Source organism: Gopherus flavomarginatus, chromosome 18, assembly GCF_025201925.1.
Source record: "Gopherus flavomarginatus isolate rGopFla2 chromosome 18, rGopFla2.mat.asm, whole genome shotgun sequence".
NCBI classification, from domain to species: domain Eukaryota; kingdom Metazoa; phylum Chordata; order Testudines; family Testudinidae; genus Gopherus; species Gopherus flavomarginatus.
Genome location: NC_066634.1, coordinates 17,965,435 through 17,983,937, shown reverse-complemented (window position 1 = coordinate 17,983,937; position 18,503 = coordinate 17,965,435). Strand labels below are relative to the sequence as shown.

Below are 18,503 nucleotides of genomic sequence, written 5' to 3'. Positions count from 1 at the left end.
GGACACAGGAGACACAATTCTTCCTCACTTCCTGTCCTACACAGCTTACATATTTCCCTGTCCTGTTTCTCAGCTGCCCTGTCCTACCCTAGAAGTGGCTGCATGTCAGTGGGGGGAGTCTTCTTCTTTTGTGTATGTCACAAGTCGATATCTATGTAACCCTTCTGCCAGTGGCATTGGAAGCGACCATGGCTGGGTTCAATATCTAGTGGTTCCTTTCCAGCAATATAACACAGATCCGGCTTGAGCACCCACTCAGTAACCTGGGACAAGTACACATCCACCCCATGGGTGCTTCTATGAGGCAAAGCTTCCTCTCTTGCAAGCACAGACTCTTTTTTAATAAAAGGAGAGAAGTCCCCCATCATTACCTTGGGAAAAAGCAACAAACAGGATTTATAAACATAAAACCATGAGCAAAACACCTACCCCAGAGTATGTTGAGCAGTGTCTTTTACCTCAGGCTCTTGAGTCCAGCAACCAAAAGATCCTTTAAGTGGCTGCTCCCTTCTCCCTCCACCACACCCCACTCACAGTGGTTGTCTTTGGTTAGTGAAGACACCAGAATTCAGAGGTGCACCTGTGTGAGCTCAGCTCCCACCATGGTGGCAAGGAGGAGAGCGCCTGGCTCACTCTGCTGTCTGGGTGCTTCCTCTGGTGGCAGCTGCCCTGCCAGCCACTCACCTCTCTGCTCACCCTCACCTGCTGCTGCCCCCCGGCCTCTACACTGTGACCTCTGCAGGTCGCTCACCTGAAGCTCCACCCAGCTCTGAGTGACTGTCAGCTCTTAGTGGGGAACCCTTGGTGCTGAAGCAGACTGGGCAGAAACATTGTCTCACAGCCGGTGATTTCAGCTCCTGTGATCACTGAAACCAAAAAGACTCCTAATGGAGCCTTAATTAACTCTATCTTTGAAGACTGGTGACGGGCAGTTTAAACCATGCCTAGACCTCTTACACCGAGCCCACCCCCCTCAGCAAGGACACCCATCTCCACCCCCTCTCAGTCTTGATGGGGGTCTGGTGTCTGTGTAACATGTCTATCCATCAGAGTTGGCAGTAACAAGGGCCGGGTTCAGTATCTAGGGGTTCCGTTTCAAAAATGCAATACAAAACCGGCTTGAGCTCCCACCCAGTGACCTGGGACAATTAAATACCACCCCTCTGGGAGCCTATAGGAGGCAATGCTTCCCCTCTTGCAAGCACAGAGTCTGAGTGTAGCAAAAACCTTTTAATAAATGAGGGAAACAATGCAGCATTACGTTGGGGAAACACCACAAACAGGATTCATAGCACAAACCATGAGCAAAAGACCCACCCCTAAGTAAGTTTGGCAGTGTCCTTTTCCTCTCAGGGTCTTAAGTCCAGCAACCCAACTGTCACCCCACCCACAGTTTCTGACCTTGGTCAGTGAAGCCTCCCAGAGTTCAGAAGTTCATCTGTAGAGTTTGCCTCCCCCTGCCTTGGTGGAAATGGGGGTAGAACGGGGGCCATCTTGCATGCTCCGCTGCTCGAGCTGACAGCTGACTGCCATGCCTCTCTGTGGGGTTCTCCTGCAATCTTCCACCAGCTGCTCCGCTTTGCCAACCGTGCCTCTCCACTATCCGCTCCGCTCTGCCAGCCACCCTGCTATCTGTGCTGCCAGCCGTGCCTCTCCACTAGCCAGCCTGCTAGCCACTCACCAACTTGTCTTCAGCCCCCCCTTCACACAGCACTCAGCAATCTCAGCTCTTTAGTGATTATAGTTGGTAGTAGGGGAGCCTCAGTGCTTATACACCACTAGCCCAAAGTAAGTCAAATGTTTAGACCCAGGTGTCATGGTATAATTCCCCACTCTGAACCTTAGTGTCCAAAAGATGGGGTACCAGCATGAATTTCTCTAAGCTCAGTTACCAGCTTAGTACTTGTAGCCCTGCCATCAACCAGGAATTCCAGTGCCTGGTACACTCTGGTCCCCCCCAAAACCTTGCCCGGGGACCCCCAAGACCCAGTCCCTCTGGATCTTAACACAAAGAAAGTAAATCCTTTCCTTCACCGTTGCCTCTCCCAGGCTTCCCCTCCCTGGGTTACCCTGGAAGATCACTGTGATTCAAACTCCTTGAATCTTTAAACAGAAAGGAAAATTCACCTTCCCCCCTCCTTCTTTCTCCCCCTCCCAGACTCTCCCTGAGAGAGAAAGTAATCCTAACACAGAGAGAAATTAACCTTTCTCTCTCCCTTCCCTCCTTTCTCCCCACCAATTCCCTGGTGGATCCAGACCCAGTCCCCTGGGGTCTCACCAGAATAAAAAAAAAATCAGGTTCTTAAACAAGAAAAGCTTTTAATAAAAGAGGGAAAAACAGTAAAAATTATCTTTGTAAATTTAAGATGGAATATGGTACAGGATCTTTCAGCTGTAGACACTGGGAATACCCTCCCAGCCTAAGTATACAAGTACAAATTAAAATCCTTTCAGCAAAATACAAATTTGAACTCCTTCCAGCCAAGTACACATTTGAACTCTTCCCAGCCAAATACACATTTGCAAATAAAGAAAATAAACATAAGCCTAACTTGCCTTATCTACCTAGTACTCGCTATTCTGAACTTATAAGAGCCTGTATCGGAGAGATTGGAGAGAAACTAGTTGCACTTCTGGTCCCTCAGAGCCCCCAGAGTGAACAACCAAAATCTAACAGCACACACACAAACTTCCCTCCTTCAAGATTTGAAAGTATCCTGTCCCCTGATTGGTCCTCTGGTCAGGTGACAGCCTGGCTCACTGATCTTTTTAACCCTTTCCAGGCAAAAGAGAGATGAAGTACTTCTGTTCTATTAACTCTTACTTATCTGTTTATGACACCAGGTATGAGTGATTTCAGCTCTATAACATGTAACAAAACTCTTAATGAAGCCAACATTAGCTCTTTTGTTGCACAATGGAGAGAAGAGAAGTGTTTAGAGCTCTCTCAAAAGGGGCCCATACTAGCAGATACACATATCTATCCACAGTTTCTCTCAGTTCAATGGGTTTTGGAATCCATGTCCCTTGCCTGGCAAGTGCTACTCAGTTGAGGGCAAATCCTGCCATTATAAAATGCCAAATACAGTTCTACTGTCCTTGATTCACATAACCTGGGTAACAACCCTTCATTACTCCTGCCCCAGTAACAAAAAGACTGGGGATCCCACAGTAACCAAAGCGACCATTTGGACAAGCAATCCATCATGCTAGGCAGGGTGACTGTGCCCATGCAAAGATCAGCCCCTGAAGTCCTTTTCCACAGCTCACCACTAGCTGTCAGGATAGACCTCATTCTGACTCTGTTTACATCTGAGCCCCCTGGTTAGTGAGTTCAGTTCAGTTGTGGGTGACCCCCTCAGTCAGGGCAGGTTAAGCCCAGTTCTGCTGCCCTTTACTCAGACAATCAGGACAACAACATTATACTACCCTGCATTCAAGTACTACAGTGATTTGTAACCTAGAATGAGCCAACACAGCTCTGTCGGCAGGATACCTAGGCAGAGTGGCTCTGTTTTGTAAATATAGTCTGCTCCTAAAGCCATTCCCCATCCCCAGCTCATCACTAGCTGTCAGGGGAGAGCGTGTTCCCACCTTGCTTACCTCTAGCTTGTTCAGCCATCAGAGTGTGCATCCTCAAGGTCCAGTCTTCTAACGGGGCTCTGCACCACCATGTGCTACTGTCTGTATTGCTGCCCCACAGGCACACTGAGAAGATCAGGCTAAGTCAAATCTCTGCATTGCAGCAGTCCCTGTGGCCAGTCCAGTCAGGGACCCATTAAGCCTAGTCCAGGATCTGCGTCCCTGGTTGTAAATGAGCAGATACAAGTTAGGGCTTCTGAAATCCATCAGCATGCCAGTCTCTCTATCCCAGAGATGCTGCCCCTCTGTGAGGACACAGCTGTCAACGCAGCTCTGCCATCATTCATCTGAGACTGGTACTGGGCTGGCAGCACTAGACACGAGTGCAGCAATGGCTGCCAGAAAACGATGTTGTCAAGTCAGTTGTGGGAAGTCAGAAGGAACTGCAGAGGCAGGTGTTTGCTTCAGGAGGGGCCCGATCTGCTTGTAGGAAGTGTGCGTTGCCTCTTCACTGGTCGGAACCACTGTCAGCCTGGTGCGCAGCAGGTTCCTGCCAGGCGTCCCTGCGCTCCAGGCAGATCTATGGGGGATGGACTCTGAGTGACGTTTTCAGCGAGCTATGGAGCCAACACATGTAAATTCCATGTTGATGTCAGGCCAAGGCAACCACTAATGACATAGGTGACTGTGTTCAGCTGCCAATCACCAAGATGCAAATGCCAGCGTCTGCCCCGCAGCACTGCACAGTATTGCACTGGAGCGAAAACCAGGATTCAGGGTGTAAATCTGCTTCCCAGGAGGTTTCTGCCATCGGTATGGGGCGGTGATCTTTTTAAGTGCTCTAATGGGAGCAGTAGGTCAGACTGCCTAACTAGGTGAGATCTGGCTGGGAGGGGAGTGGGCAAACTTCAGCATTGCCCAAGTGATTAGCCTGGTCAGTGGTGAGGAGCCCTTGACAGGCAGTTGCTGTGTGCAGAGACCTATCAGACAGGTCGGTGGGAGGTGCTACATTCCCCAGTGACACAACATCAGATGCACAGGAATCTCCCTGATTGTTTATTCTCTTGGGTGTTTGCAGACGCTGGCATCTCAGATGTGGCTCAGATCCGACTGGTAAACAGCCCGAGTCGCTGTGCTGGGAGGGTCGAGGTGCTTCACAACCAGAAGTGGGGAACTGTGTGTGATGACAGCTGGGACTTACAGGATGCCGGAGTCGTGTGCAGGCAGCTGGCCTGTGGGACGGCGTTATCAGCACCAGGAGGGGCTCGATTTGGACAAGGGTCTGACCAAATCTGGCTGGATGAAGTAAACTGCACAGGGACAGAAGTTGCCCTCTCCAGTTGTGGGGCTCAGCCTTGGGGAAACAATAACTGTAACCACGAAGAAGATGCCAGTGTTGTGTGCTCAGGTATCTTGCATCCATGACATCACTGTGGGTGGTGCAGGAATCAGGCTGGGAAACTTTCAGCACAGACCCAGCTCTCCTGTCTGAGTCAGCACTGACCCCAGTGCCCCAGCATAGTGCTAAGGGCCTGTACTGTAAGGAGCTGTTTTGGGTTCACAGTTTCCCATGGTATCAGCGCTGACCCCATTTTCCCCACGCAGTTCTACATGCCTGTGCTGCAGGGAGCAGGATGGGGGCTCATTAGGGGGCGCTCTCCCCTCGCAGTCAGTGCTAGGCCAGTGCCCAAGCACAGCACTTAGGGTCTGTGCTGCAGGGTGCAGTACGTGTGGCTCTGTGAGAAACCCTCCCCGCTAAAGCACAATGGGGCGCTGGGTAGCCATAGATCCCATTTTTGGCATTTGGGGTTGAATTAATCCTGCAGCCACTCAGGGATCCCTTTATGAAATGCAGGTTCCTATCCACGTCGCTCTGGGTGATTTACATCTCATCTAATTACCCATGAACTTGTAATATGCCCCACTGCTGTGACTGGAGAAGGATTCTTCCTCACTTCCTCTCCTACACAGCTCATGAGTTTGTGCCCGGTCTCTGATCTACCCTGTTCCACCCCACAGGTGGCTGCATGGTAGTGGTGGGCAGTAGGGCTGTCAAGTTATTAAAAAGGTAATCATGATTTCTTGTGAGATAAAAAATTAATCATGGATAATTGTACAATTAATAGCACCTTTACAGAATAATAGAATATTATTTATTTCAATTTTTTGAGATGTTTTCTACATTTTCAAATATATTAATATCAATTACAATAAAGAATACAAAGCATAGATTGCTCAGTTCAGATTTATTTTTGATTGCAAATATTTGCACTGTGAGAAAGAAACAAAACAAATATTATTTTCAGTTCACCTCATACAAGTACTGTAGTGCAATCTCTTTATCAGGAAAGTTGAACTTAAAAATGTAGATTTACATTTACAAATTTAAAATGATTTACAAATAATAACCGCAATCAAGAATAAAACAATGTAAAATTTTAGATCCTACAAGTCCACTCAGTTCTACATCTCATTCAGCCAATCGCTCAGACAGGCAAGTTTGTTTACCTTTGCAGGAGAAATGCTGTTTGCTTTTTGTTTACAATGTTACCTGAAAGTGAGAACAGGCATTCACATGGCACTGTTGTAGCTGGTGTAGCAAAATATTTATGCTGATGATGGGTTCTGCTCACTAATGATTCAAAGCAGTGCAGACTGACAAATGTTCATTTTCATCATCTGAGTCAGATGCCACCAGCAGAAGGTTGATTTTCTTTTTTGGTGGTTCAGGTTCTGTAGTTTCCACATTGGAGTGTTGCTCTTTTAAGACTTCTGAAAGCCTGCTCCACGCCATCTGCCTCTCAGATTTTGAAAGACACTTCAGATTCTTAACCCTTGGGTCGAGTGCTGTAGCTAGCTTTAGAAATCTCACATTGGTTCTGTGACGTTCCCCTCTGGTGTTTTCCAGATTGGTGATCTGCTAGGTCACTCCAATCCTTGACTCTGGGAGCCAGCCTTACCCTGCTGTGCTGTGAGAACCCCCACTCCTGGGCTGTTCACGCACAGCTTCTGGCATGTAAGCTGCTCCTTGGATTGTGCAACCGAATGAGACTAGCCAATATTGCTGGTCCCAGACACAACCCTAGGAACCTCTGTCTTGCAGTGTCCAATTATCTCTGCTGGATGCTGCAAGCTTATATGAGTTGATCAGTTTAACAAAGAAATTGGTATGTACCAGGCTTGTTATCCCAAGGGGAGTCTCTGACACGCTTCAGATCAAACACACTGCTTCAGGTAGAACAAACAAACTGAGTTATTAACTATGAAGATAGATTTTAAGTGATTATAAGTCAAATCATAATAAGTCAGATTTTGTCAGATGAAATGAAAGCAAAACACAGTAAAAGCTGTTTTTTCCGGCACTTCACCAAGCTCTATAAATCGGCGTTTCTGATCTTCACTGAAATGCCCGTTTATAGTCCGGTGGCGTGATGCCGTCAGGGTGCTGGGGTGCAGGAGAGGGTACGGAGTGCAGGCTCTGGGAGGGACTTTGGGTGTGGGAGGGGTCTTAGTACGCGGGAGGGGGTGCGATTTGTAAGATCCATGGGCCACTCACCTTGGATGGCTCCCCATAAGCGGCGACCTGTCCTGGGCTCTGGCTACTCCTAAGCAGAGGCACGCCAGGTAGGTCTGCATTCTGCTGTCCCCCGCCCGCCCCATACTGGCTGCACAGCTCCCATTGGCTGGCAACCGTGGCCAATGGGAGCTGCGGGATGGCACCTGAGGGCAGATATAGTGCACCAAACCTCCCGCCGCGCCTCCACCTATGAGCAGCCAGGAAAAGTTGCTACTTGTGGGGAGCCACCCGAGGGAAGTGCCTCTGGATCCGGCACCCCGCACTCGATACCATGCCCCAACTGCCTGCTCTGAGCTCCCTCCCGGACCCAAACATCCTCCCAGAGCCTGTACTCCACACCCCGTCACATGCCCCAACCCTCAGCCCCACACTCCCTCCCGCACCCAAACTCCCTGCCTCTTAGTTAACTGCATTTTCATTTACCAGCACCTCCCGTAGCCTGAACGTGCCAGATAAAACAGCTTAACTGTAATAATATAAAGTGAGAACTATACACCTTGTATTCTGTGTTGTAATTGAAATCAATATTTTTTAAAACATAGAAAAACATGCAAAATATTTAATAAATTTCAATTGATATTCTATTGTTTAACAGTGCGATTAAAACTGCAATTAATCGTGACTGATTTTTTTAATCATGATTTTTTTTTTAGTTAATCACGTAAGTTAACTGTGATTAATTGACAGGGAGTGAACCCCTAACAGGCTGTTGCAGAGGCTGTTGAGACCTATCAGTGGGAGGCGCTATGTTCTTCCTTGCTTGATTTCTCATGTTCATACCAATAGGTGTGTGCGCACTGCATGCACCATCGTCAGAAGGTTTTTCCCTAGCGGTACCCACTGGGTTAACTGCGGAGACCCCTGGAGTGGCGCCTTTATGGAGGTGTATATAAATCCCTGCTGACCTGCCATGTGCTCAGTTCCTTCTTACCACCAGTGATGGTCGTTGGAGCAGCTGAGTCTCTTGCATTTGCAAGTGCCTACCTAGTGGGTCCCTTTTCTTAGTTGTAGATAGTTACTAGTTAGTTATATAGTAGTTTCTAGTAAGTTGGGCTGACTTTGGGGGGCTTTCCCCCACCACAGTTTCCCCAGCACCTGGGCCTGCCTCGGTCACAGGAGTTTCAGTCGTGAAAGAGATGTGCCAAACCTATGCCCACAGACGATCCGCGTGCTCCTTGTCTCAAGTGCCTAGGAGACAGTATCAGACAGACAAGTGCCCAATTTGCAGGAGCTTCAGACCCAGGACTAAGAGAGCAGGACTATCACTGAAAGCTCCTCCTGATGGAATCGGCCCTTCGCTCCCAGCCGGCATCAGAAATGACACTGGCATCATCAGTGCGCAGCACCCTGCCCTTGGTGCGGGATGTGCCAGCACCAGGAAAGGACTCTTCCAAGAAGCACAGGCACTGCTGCCCTGCTTGTAAGGCCAGTGTTACCAGGCGGCACCGCTCACAGTACCCGGTGCTGCAGAAGAAAAAGAAGGTGGGCAGGGCGTTGATTCCAGTGGAGTGCGACCTGTGGCGGGACACCCACAGTCTGGACCTAAAGACCTGGCACTATTGACTCTGGCCCCAACTGGAAGCCCATCAAATCCGGTGCTGGCGGACTCCCCGACTCGGAAGGATTTCGAGGAAGCGCTCGACCTCCCCTCCACACTGGACACCTACGAGGCAGCATGGGACCTTACTGCCATGGTGGTGCAGTCCCTGGCCCCACAAGTGTGAGCTCTGGTACCGCAAGCTCAGACTCTGTCTGCAGCACTGATGACGGCACCGGCTGCAGCATCTGTGGCAGTGCCGCATAGAGCTCCGGCACTGGTTGCAGCACTGATGGCGGTAGCGCTCCTGGTTCATCATTGCGGCAAGCCCATGATGTTACAGCACCGCTCATCATCACCTCGGTACCGCTCCCCAGCACTGTTGTGCTCCACTCCCCTGTGGTCGGGTACTGAATACTCATCTGAGTGAGACGCTGAGTTTTCTGTCTCTCGAAGCAGCCAGTACTGCTCCCACTCCTGGCACCGGTCCTGGCACCGCAGAGCTGGGGACTCATCGGCACCGACAGTCTGCTGGCCAACCCAGTGGCAGGATCCAGTACAATGGCCCTTTTGGACTCCTTGGATGGGGCGGGAATAATTGGAGGCGCCCGCCACAGTCTTCCTCAGGCCAAGGCCAGGATTTGGCCAAAAAGCCCCTAGGCCCAAAGCCAAACTTTTAAAGATAAGCCCGAGGACGGAGCATCAGTATTGAATTTCGATCCTTATCATCCCTTTGTGAATCGATTCTCCTGCTTCTACCATGTTTGGTCCCAGATCACTTCAGATCCCTGGGTCCTGAGCATGGTACAGATCAGATATTCTATCCGATTCTGTTCCTTCCCGCCCTCCCACCCCTTTCCCCATTCCTCTTCAGGGACCCTCCTCACGAACAACTTCTCTTACAGGAGGTGCAATCGCTCCTTGCTCCATGAGCAATAGAGGACGTTCCTCAGGAGCTCAGGGGCAAGAGGTTCTAGTCCCGCTATTTCCTAATCCCCAAAGGTGGGCTCTGGCCTATCCTGGATCTGTGAGACCTCAACACATTCATGAGGAAAGTGAAGTTTCACATGGTCTCTCTGGCCACCATCATTCCTTCCCTGGATCCGGGGGACTGGTACCCCACCCTCGATTTGAAAGATGCATACTTTCATATCTCCATTATCTCAGTCCACAGACGTTTTCTTCATTTTGTGGTCAGTGGCCAGCACTACCAGTTCAGGGTGCTCGCATTTGAGATCTTGGTGCCCCCCTGGGTAATCACAAAGTGTAAGGCAATTGTGGCAGCCTTCCTCCACAAATGTCAGGTGCAAGTGTTTCCGTACCTGGATGACTGGCTCTTCCAGGTCGACTTGCAAGCCCAGGCTGCAGAGCATGTGTCTCTGGCTCAGGCCACCTTCCACAGGCTGGGCCCCATATTGAATGTGCCCAAATCCACACTAGCCCTGGCACAGAGAATAGAATTCATAGGAGCTCTCTTGGACTCCACACAAGCCAGAACGTTCCTGCCTGAGCTGTGCTTCCAGGCACTCATGGACATTTTCGAAAACCTTTGCCGATTCCCCACAACCACGGCCAGAAATTGCATGAAAGTGTTAGGGCATATGGCGGCCTGCACATACATGATCCAGCAGACCAAATTATGCCTTCACCCCCTCCAGGCGTTTTTGGCAAGGGTACACAGGCTGGGCAGGGACCCACTGGACTGGATAGTTACCCTCCCCACTTGAATTCTCAAAACTCTCCACTGGTGGCTGCGGGGGGAGTACCCTTTGCAGCGGGAGTAGCCTTTCCCAAACCTCAGCTTACACTATCGCTAGTCATGGACGTGCTGGCGCTCAGTTGGGGAGCACATCTGGGCAATATAAGAACCCAAGGGTTATGGTCCCACACAGAACTATTGCTGCATATCAATGTAAGGGAGCTGAGGGCGGTTCATCTTCCTTGCCGAGTGTTCCAGGCCCTCCTTCAGGGCGCATGTGTGTTGGTGGTGACAGACAAGATTGCAGTGATGTTCTATATAAACAAACAGGGTCATGCTTGTTCCTCTCCCCTGAGCTAAGAAGCCTTCAAGCTGTGGGACTTTCACATGGCCCAATCAATACACCTAAAGGGTCGCACCTTCCAGGAACGCAAAACAAGGTAGCCAATTGCCTCAGCCCCTTGTTTCACAATGAGGAATGGTCCTTCAGGCCAGACATCACAAACTCGATTTTCCAGAGGTGGGGCTTTCTCCACATAGACCTGTTCAAGACGCAGAGCAACTGGAAGTGCCAGTGGTTCTATTCTTTCCTGAACCACAGCCCAGGCTCCATCTCAGATGCCTTTCACCTTTCATGGACGAGTCACCTGCTGTATGCGTTCCTGCCCTTCCCTCTCATACATAGAGTCCTCCTCAAGACTCACCAGGACGGGGCTTCCTTTATCCTCATAACGCCGGCATGGCCCCTCCAGCACTGGTTCACCATGCCGATGAAACTCTCTGTGGACAGACCAGTAGCCCTTCCTGTGTGTCTGAACCTCATCACACAGGACCACAATCACATTTAACACCCCAATCTGGAGTTCCTCCACTTCATGGAATGGAAATTCCATGGCTGAACCCTCATGAGCTTCAGTGTTTGGACCCAGTGAGGGAGGTCCTGCTGTGAAGTAGAAAACCCTCCACTCATGACATGTACCTTTCAGAGTGGAAGTGCTTTTCCATCTGATCTCTGCAGAGGGGCACCGAACCACAGTTGGCACCAGTTCACCTTTTTTGGACTACGTGTTATACCTCCAGCAGCAGGGGTTGGCAATATCATCCCTCAAGGCACATGTGGTGGCCATTTCAGCCTTCCATCCGGGGGCAGCGGGTAGGTCAGTCTTTGGCAATCCCGTGGCAGGCTGGTTTCTCAAGGGCTTGGACAGACTTTATCCCCAGGTACAATGACACATTCCCCAGTGGTACCTCAACCTGGTCCTGTCCAGGCCCATGGCGACCTGCCCTCTGTCCTACCTGGAAGGTGGCCTTTCTGGTGGCCATAACCTCATCCAGAAGGGGTATCCAAGCTCAGAGTGCTGACTTCCGAGCCCCCCATACGGTCTTTTATAGAGACAAGGAACAGCTATGCCCTCACCTCGCGTTTCTGCCAAAGGTAGTCTCTCAGTTTCATAAGAACCAGGACATATTTTTACCTGTGTTCTTCCCTAAGGCACATGCCAGTAACAGAGAACATATGTTCCATTACCTGGACGTGAGGCATGCCCTAGCATTCTACATTGAGCGCACAAAGCCATTTCGTAAGTCACCACAGCTCTTTATTGCAATCGCAGAAAAGCTGAAGGGGCTTCCGATATCGCCCCAGTGCATTTCATCATGGATCACATCCTGTATCAGGACTTGCTACGACCTGGCTAAAATTCCAGCCCCTTCACTTACGGTGCACAGCACAAGAGCGCAGTCTTCATCCGAAGCATTCCTGGCGCAGTTCCCTATCAAGGAAATATGCAAGGCAGCAATGTTGTCCTCTATCCACACCTACACGTCACACTACGCCATTACCCAACAGGCAAGGGACCATGCAGCCTTTGGCAGGGCAGTCCTGCATTCCTCAACCAGGTGAACTCCGACTCCTCCCCCAGGGAAACTGCTTGGGGATGCAAATGAGCAATCACTCGAAGAAGAAAAACGGTTACCTACCTCTCCTAACTGTTGTTCTTCGAGATGTGTTGCTCATGTGTATTCCAAATCCCACCTGCCTCCCCTCTGTCAGTGTATTCTGGCAGGAAGGAACTGAGCAGGCAGCGGGTCGGCAAGGATCTATATACACCACCAGGTGCCACTCCAGGAGACTGCATAGCCGACAGGACCTTCCAGCGATCGTGCATGCAGCGTGTGCATGCAGCGTGTGAACGCCTATTGGAATGGACATGTGCAACAGATCTCGGAGAACAACAGTTACGAGAGGTAGGTAATCTTTTTTTCATCAGCATCACTAGTGATCAGCTGTACAGAAACCTCCCTGAGTGTTTATTCCCTTGGGTATTTGTAGATGCTGGTATCTCAGAAGTGGCTCAGCTCCGACTGGTGAACGGCCCAAGTCTCTGTGCTGGGAGGGTCGAGGTGCTTCACAACCAGCTCTGGGGAACCGTGTGTGATGACAGCTGGGACTTACAGGATGCCAGAGTCGTGTGCAGGCAGCTGGCCTGTGGGACAGCATTATCAGCCCCACGAGGGGCTCAATTTGGACGAGGGTCAGACCATATCTGGCTGGATTATGTCAAGTGCAGAGGGACAGAAGCTGCCCTCACCGATTGCAGGGCTCAGCCTTGGGGAGAGAATAACTGTACTCACGGAGAAGACGCCGGTGTTGTGTGCTCAGGTAACCATCTACCAATGTGCGTGTTGCCGGGAGCAGGGTGGGAAGCTCATTATAGGGCATTCTCCCGTCACAGCCAATGCTGACCCCAGCACGTTGCTTGTGGCCTGTGCTTCAGGAAGCAATATGGGGGTTCCAGTAGGGAGCGCTCTCCTCTCAGTCTGTGCTGACCCTAATTACCCGGTGTGATTCTATGGGCCTGTGCTTCAGGGAGCGTTGTGGGGGCTTAAGAGAGAGTGCTCACGCTCTCTCGTTGAAGTCAGTGCTATCCCCAGTGCCCTCGTGCGGTGCTAGGGGGCCTGTGCTCCATGGAGGGAAGTGTCAGAACGGGGCCCTCACCATGTTGAGCTTTGCTGGCCCTAATGCCTCAATGCAGCACAATGAGCCCCTAGCATGAGGAAGCCTTGTCTGTGCCCGCTGGGGCAGCTCCCCAACTCCCTCGGATACTGTCCACACAAGGCGTGCCCTCTAGGCCTTGTGAGGGAGAGGATGTGACCTGGTTGGCAATAGGCACACTTCACCTCTAGGTTCTCTGAGCATCCTCCTGCAGCACCCAGGCCCTGTCACACTGGGCATTCACAGCAGTCACAGATCTGCTGCTCCCAAAGGAACAGGGTCCCAAGGTGACCAGCTCCACCTCCCATTTCTGCCCCAATCGACACACAGCTCTAGATACCATCATAGTCACACTAAGTACAAGTGATTTAACAGATTGTAGAGATTCGAGGGGTAGCAAGGAGAAGGGTTGGAAAGAAATGGTTCCATGGCCAATAGAATCATACCAGGTTGACTAGAGCCTGGACTCATTGAACAAGATACTTTTCTGTCTGGTAGAGCAACACTCACCCCACAGTCCTTCCAGGTTTTACTCCAGGGTTGGTTGTGATCTCCTGTTCCTGACAGAAATGCTCTCAACTGCCTCTTGCATGAAAGGGAGCTCTTGTCCTCTTTCCTCTTTCTTTGTAGGTACAGACCATTGTCTCTTCTCAGAGGAGGTCTCTCTTCAGAGAGTTGTGTTGAGGGTCCTTTGTCTTGGAATTTTTTTTTCTAAATATGGAGATATACCTATCTCATAGAACTGGAAGGGACCTTGAAAGGTCATTAAGTCCACTCCCCTGTCTTCACAACAGAACCAAGTACTGTCCTTGACAGATTTTTTGCCCCCGATCCCTAAATGGCCCCCTTAAAGATTGAACTCACAACCTGAGTTCAGCAGGGAATGCACAAACCGCTGAGCTTTCCCTCTCCCCAGTGTCAGGCTTTCACTGGGCCCAGACAGTGAATATAGCCTTTTTCCACGGCTCTGTTTTGTTCTGTGTGCTGATTTGCTTAGCTGAAGGGATTGCCATGGCACAGGTGACAAGCTTCACTTCAACACTTCAGGAGCATCCCCCGCATTAATTGGGAAAACGCCAGAAAAAGGATTTATAAACATAAAACCATGAGTAAAACACCTCCCCCAGAGTATGTTGGGCAGTGTCTTTTGCCTCAGGATCTTAAGACCAGCAACCAAAGGGTCCTTTAACATACCTCTCCCTTCACCGCTTTCCACTCACTGTGGTTGTCCTTGGTTAGTGAAGACCCAGAGTTCAGAGGTGCACCTGTGTGAGTTCAGCTCCCACCATGGGGGCGGGGAGGAGAGCGCCTGGCTGATCTGCTGTCTGGGTGCTTGCTCTGGTGGCAGCTGCCCTACCAGCCACTCACCACTCTGCTCACCCTCACCTTCTGCTGCCCCTGGCCTCTCTACTGTGACCTCTGCAGGTCGTTCTCTTGAGTCTCCATCCAGCTCTCAGTGACTGTCAGCTGCTAGTGGGGAAACCTCAGTGCTGAAGCAGGCTGGGCAGAAGCACTGTCTCACCACAGGTGATTTCAACTCTAGTGATCACTTAAACCAAAAAAACTCCTAATGGAGCCTTAGAATCATAGAATATCAGGATTGGAAGGGACCTCTGTATGTATCTAGTCCAATCCCCTGCTCAAAGAAGGACCAACACCAACTAAATCATCCCAGCTAATGGAACCTTATTTAATTATATCTTTTGAAAGATGCATACTTTCATATCTCCATTATCCTGGCCCACAGACATTTTCTTCGTTTCGTGGTCAGCGGCCAGCACTACTAGTTCATGGTGATCCCGTTTGGGCTTTTGGTGCCTCCCCGGGTATTCACGAAGTGTATGGTGGTCATGGCAGCCTTCCTCGACAAACTTCAGGTGCAAGTATTCCTGTACCTGGATGACTGGCTCATCAAGTCCGAGTCGCAAGCCCAGGCTGCAGAGCATGTGTCTCTGGCTCAGGCCACTTTCCACAGGCTGGGCCTCATATTGAATGTGCCCAAATCCATACTAACCCCGATGCATAGAAAAAAATTCATAGGAGCTCTCTTGGACTCCACATAGGCCAGGGCGTTCCTGCCCGAGCTGTGCTTCCAAGCACTCATGGACATTATCGAAAACCTTCGCCGATTTCCCACAACCACGGCCAGAAATTGCATGAAAGTGTTGGGACATATGGTGGCCTGCACACCAGGTTACGCCTTCACTCCCTCTGGGTGTGGTTGGTTCGAGTATACAGGCCTGGCAGGGACCCAGTGGACAGTATACTTATCCTCCCTGCTCTCATTCTCGAGTCTCTCCACTGGTAGCTGCAGCCACAAGTGGTCTGTGTGGGAGTACCCTTTGCCAAACCCCAACCTACGCTATCGCTAGTCACGGACGCTTCGGCGCTCGGTTGGGGAGCGCACCTGGGCAATATCAGAACCCACGGCCTATGGTTCCATGCAGAACTATCGCTGCATATCAATGTAAGGGAACTGAGGGCAGTTCATCTGCCATGCCAAGTGTTCCAGGCCCGCCTTCAAGGTGCATGTGTCTCGGTGGTGACAGACAACACGGCGGTGATGTTCTATAAAAACAAACAGGGTAGTGCTTGCTCCTCTCCCCTGTGCCAGGAAGCCCTCGAGCTGTGGGACTTTTGCATGGCCTACTCGATACACCTAGAAGCGTCGCACCTTCCAGGAGCACAAAACGAGCTACCTCAGCCACTCGTTTCACAGTCACCTCAGGCCAGACATCGCACACTCGATTTTTGAGAGGTGGGGCTTTTCCCGCATAGATCTCTATGCTACGCAGAGCAACAGGAATTGCCAGCAGTTCTTCTCTTTCCTGAACCACAGCAGAGTCTCCATCGCGGACGCCTTTCGCCTTTCATGGACAAGTCACCTGCAGTACACAGAGTCCTCCTCAAGACTCACCAGCACGGGGCTTCCTTTATCCTCACAGCGCAAGCGTGGCCCCGTCAGCACTGGTTCACCATGCTGATGAACCTCTTTGTGGACAGACCAGCAGCCCTTCCTGTGTGCCTGAGCCTCATCACACAGGACCACGACCACCTACAACACCCCAACCTGGAGTTCCTCCACCTCATGGAGCAGAAATTCCATGGCTGAACCCTCTTGAGCTTCAGTGTTTGGACCCAATGAGGGAGGTCCTGCTGTGAAGTGGGAAACTTTCTACTTGTGCCATGTACCTGGCAAAGTGGAAGTGCTTTTCCAGCTGGTCTCTGCAGAGGGTCACCGAACTGCAGCTAGCACCAATTCCCCTTGTTTTGAACTACCTGTTATACCTCCAGCAGCAGGGGTTGGCAATATCATCTCTCAGGGTACACCTGGCTGTCATTTCGGCCTTCCACCCGGGGGCAGCGGGTAGGTCAGTCTTTGACAATCCCATTGTGGGCTGGTTTCTCAAGGGCTTGGACAGACTTTATCCCCAGGTACAATGGCCCATTCCCCAGTGGGACCACAACCTGGTCCTGTCCACGCACATGGGGCCCCCTTTCAAGCCCATGGCGACCTGCCCTCTGTCCTACCTTTCCTGGAAGGTGGCCTTTCTGGTGGCCATAACCTCAGCCAGAAGGGTATCCAAGCTCAGACTGCTGACTTCCGAGCCCCCGTATATAGTCTTTTATAAAGGCAAGATGCAGCTACACCCTCACCCCGCGTTTCTGCCAAAGGTTTTCTCCCAGTTTCATGTGAATCAGGACATATTTTTACCTGTGTTGTTTCCTAAGCCACATATCAGTAAGAGAGAGTGCATGCTCCATTCTCTGCATGTCAGGTGTGCCCTAGCATTCTATACTGAGCACACAAAGCCATTTCGTAAGTCACCACAGCTCTTTATTGCAATCGCAGAAAGGCTGAAGGGGCTTCCGATCTCGTCCCTGCGCATTTCATCATGGATTCCGTCCTGTATCAGGCCTTGCTATGACCTGGCTAAAATTCCAGCCCCTCCGCTTACGCTGCACTGCACAAGAGCGCAGGCATCATCCGCAGCATTCCTGGCGCAGGTTCCTATCCAGGAAATATGCAAGGCAGCAATGTGGTCCTCTAGCCACACCTTCACGTCACACTACGCCATTACCCAACAGGCAAGGGACGACGTAGCCTTTGGCAGGACAGTCCTGCATTACTCAACCAGGTGAACTCCAACCCCTCCCCCAGGGAAACTGCTTGGGGATGCACATGAGCGATCACTCGAAGAAGAACAGCAGTTACCTATCTCTCTTAATTCTTGTTCTTCGAGATGTGTTGCTCATGTCCATTCCAAATCCCACCTGCCTCCCCTCTGTCAGAGGATTCCAGCAGGAAGAAACTGAGCAGGCAGTGGATCAGCAGGGACCTATGTACACTGCCATGAAGGCGCCCCTCCAGGGTTCTCCATAGCTGACACGACTGGTACCACTAGGAAAAAACCTTCCGACGATTGTGCACGCAGCGTGTACACACCTATTGGAATGGACATGAGCAACACATCTCGAAGAACAACAGTTACGAGAGGTAGGTAAACATTTTTTCATCAGCATCACTAGTGATTAGATGTAAAGGAACCTCCTTGAATGTTTATTCCCTTGGGTGTCTGCAGACGCTGGTATTTCAGAAGTAGCTCAGCTTCGACTGGTGAACGGCCCAAGTCGCTGTGCTGGGAGGGTCGAGGTGCTTCACAACCATCAGTGGGGAACAGTGTGTGATGACAGCTGGGACTTACAGGATGCTGGAGTCGTGTGCAGGCAGCTGGGCTGTGGGACGGTGTTATCAGCCCCAGGAATGGCTCGATTTGGACGAGGGTCAGACCATATCTGGCTGGATTATGTCAACTGCACAGGAACAGAAGCTGCCCTCTCCGATTGCAGGGCTCAGCCTTGGGGAGAGAATAACTGTACTCACGGAGAAGATGCCGGTGTTGTGTGCTCAGGTAACCTTCATCTACAACCCTGCCTGTTGCAGGGAGCAGGGTGGAAAGCTCATTATGGGGTATTGTCCCTCTCACAGCCAGTGCTGACCCCACCATGGTGCTTGGGGCCTGTGCTTCAGGGAGCAATATGGTGGTTCCAGTAGGGAGCGCTATCCTCTCAGTGTGTGCTGACCCTAATTTCCGTGTGCAGCTCTATGAGC

The 18,503-nt window shown here is 50.9% G+C and overlaps 1 protein-coding gene across 1 annotated transcript in view; it reads left to right on the top strand.

Annotated features, from left to right (window-relative positions):
- The window catches only part of LOC127036673 (deleted in malignant brain tumors 1 protein-like), a 143,006-nt gene that overhangs the window by 107,051 nt on the left and 17,452 nt on the right, over window positions 1–18,503 (top strand). The window contains exons 14-16 of the mRNA XM_050927767.1: window positions 4,661–4,990; window positions 12,728–13,057; window positions 17,974–18,303. Of these exons, the coding sequence (XP_050783724.1) occupies window positions 4,661–4,990; window positions 12,728–13,057; window positions 17,974–18,303 (990 nt within the window). The remainder of the gene's footprint in view (window positions 1–4,660; window positions 4,991–12,727; window positions 13,058–17,973; window positions 18,304–18,503) is intronic.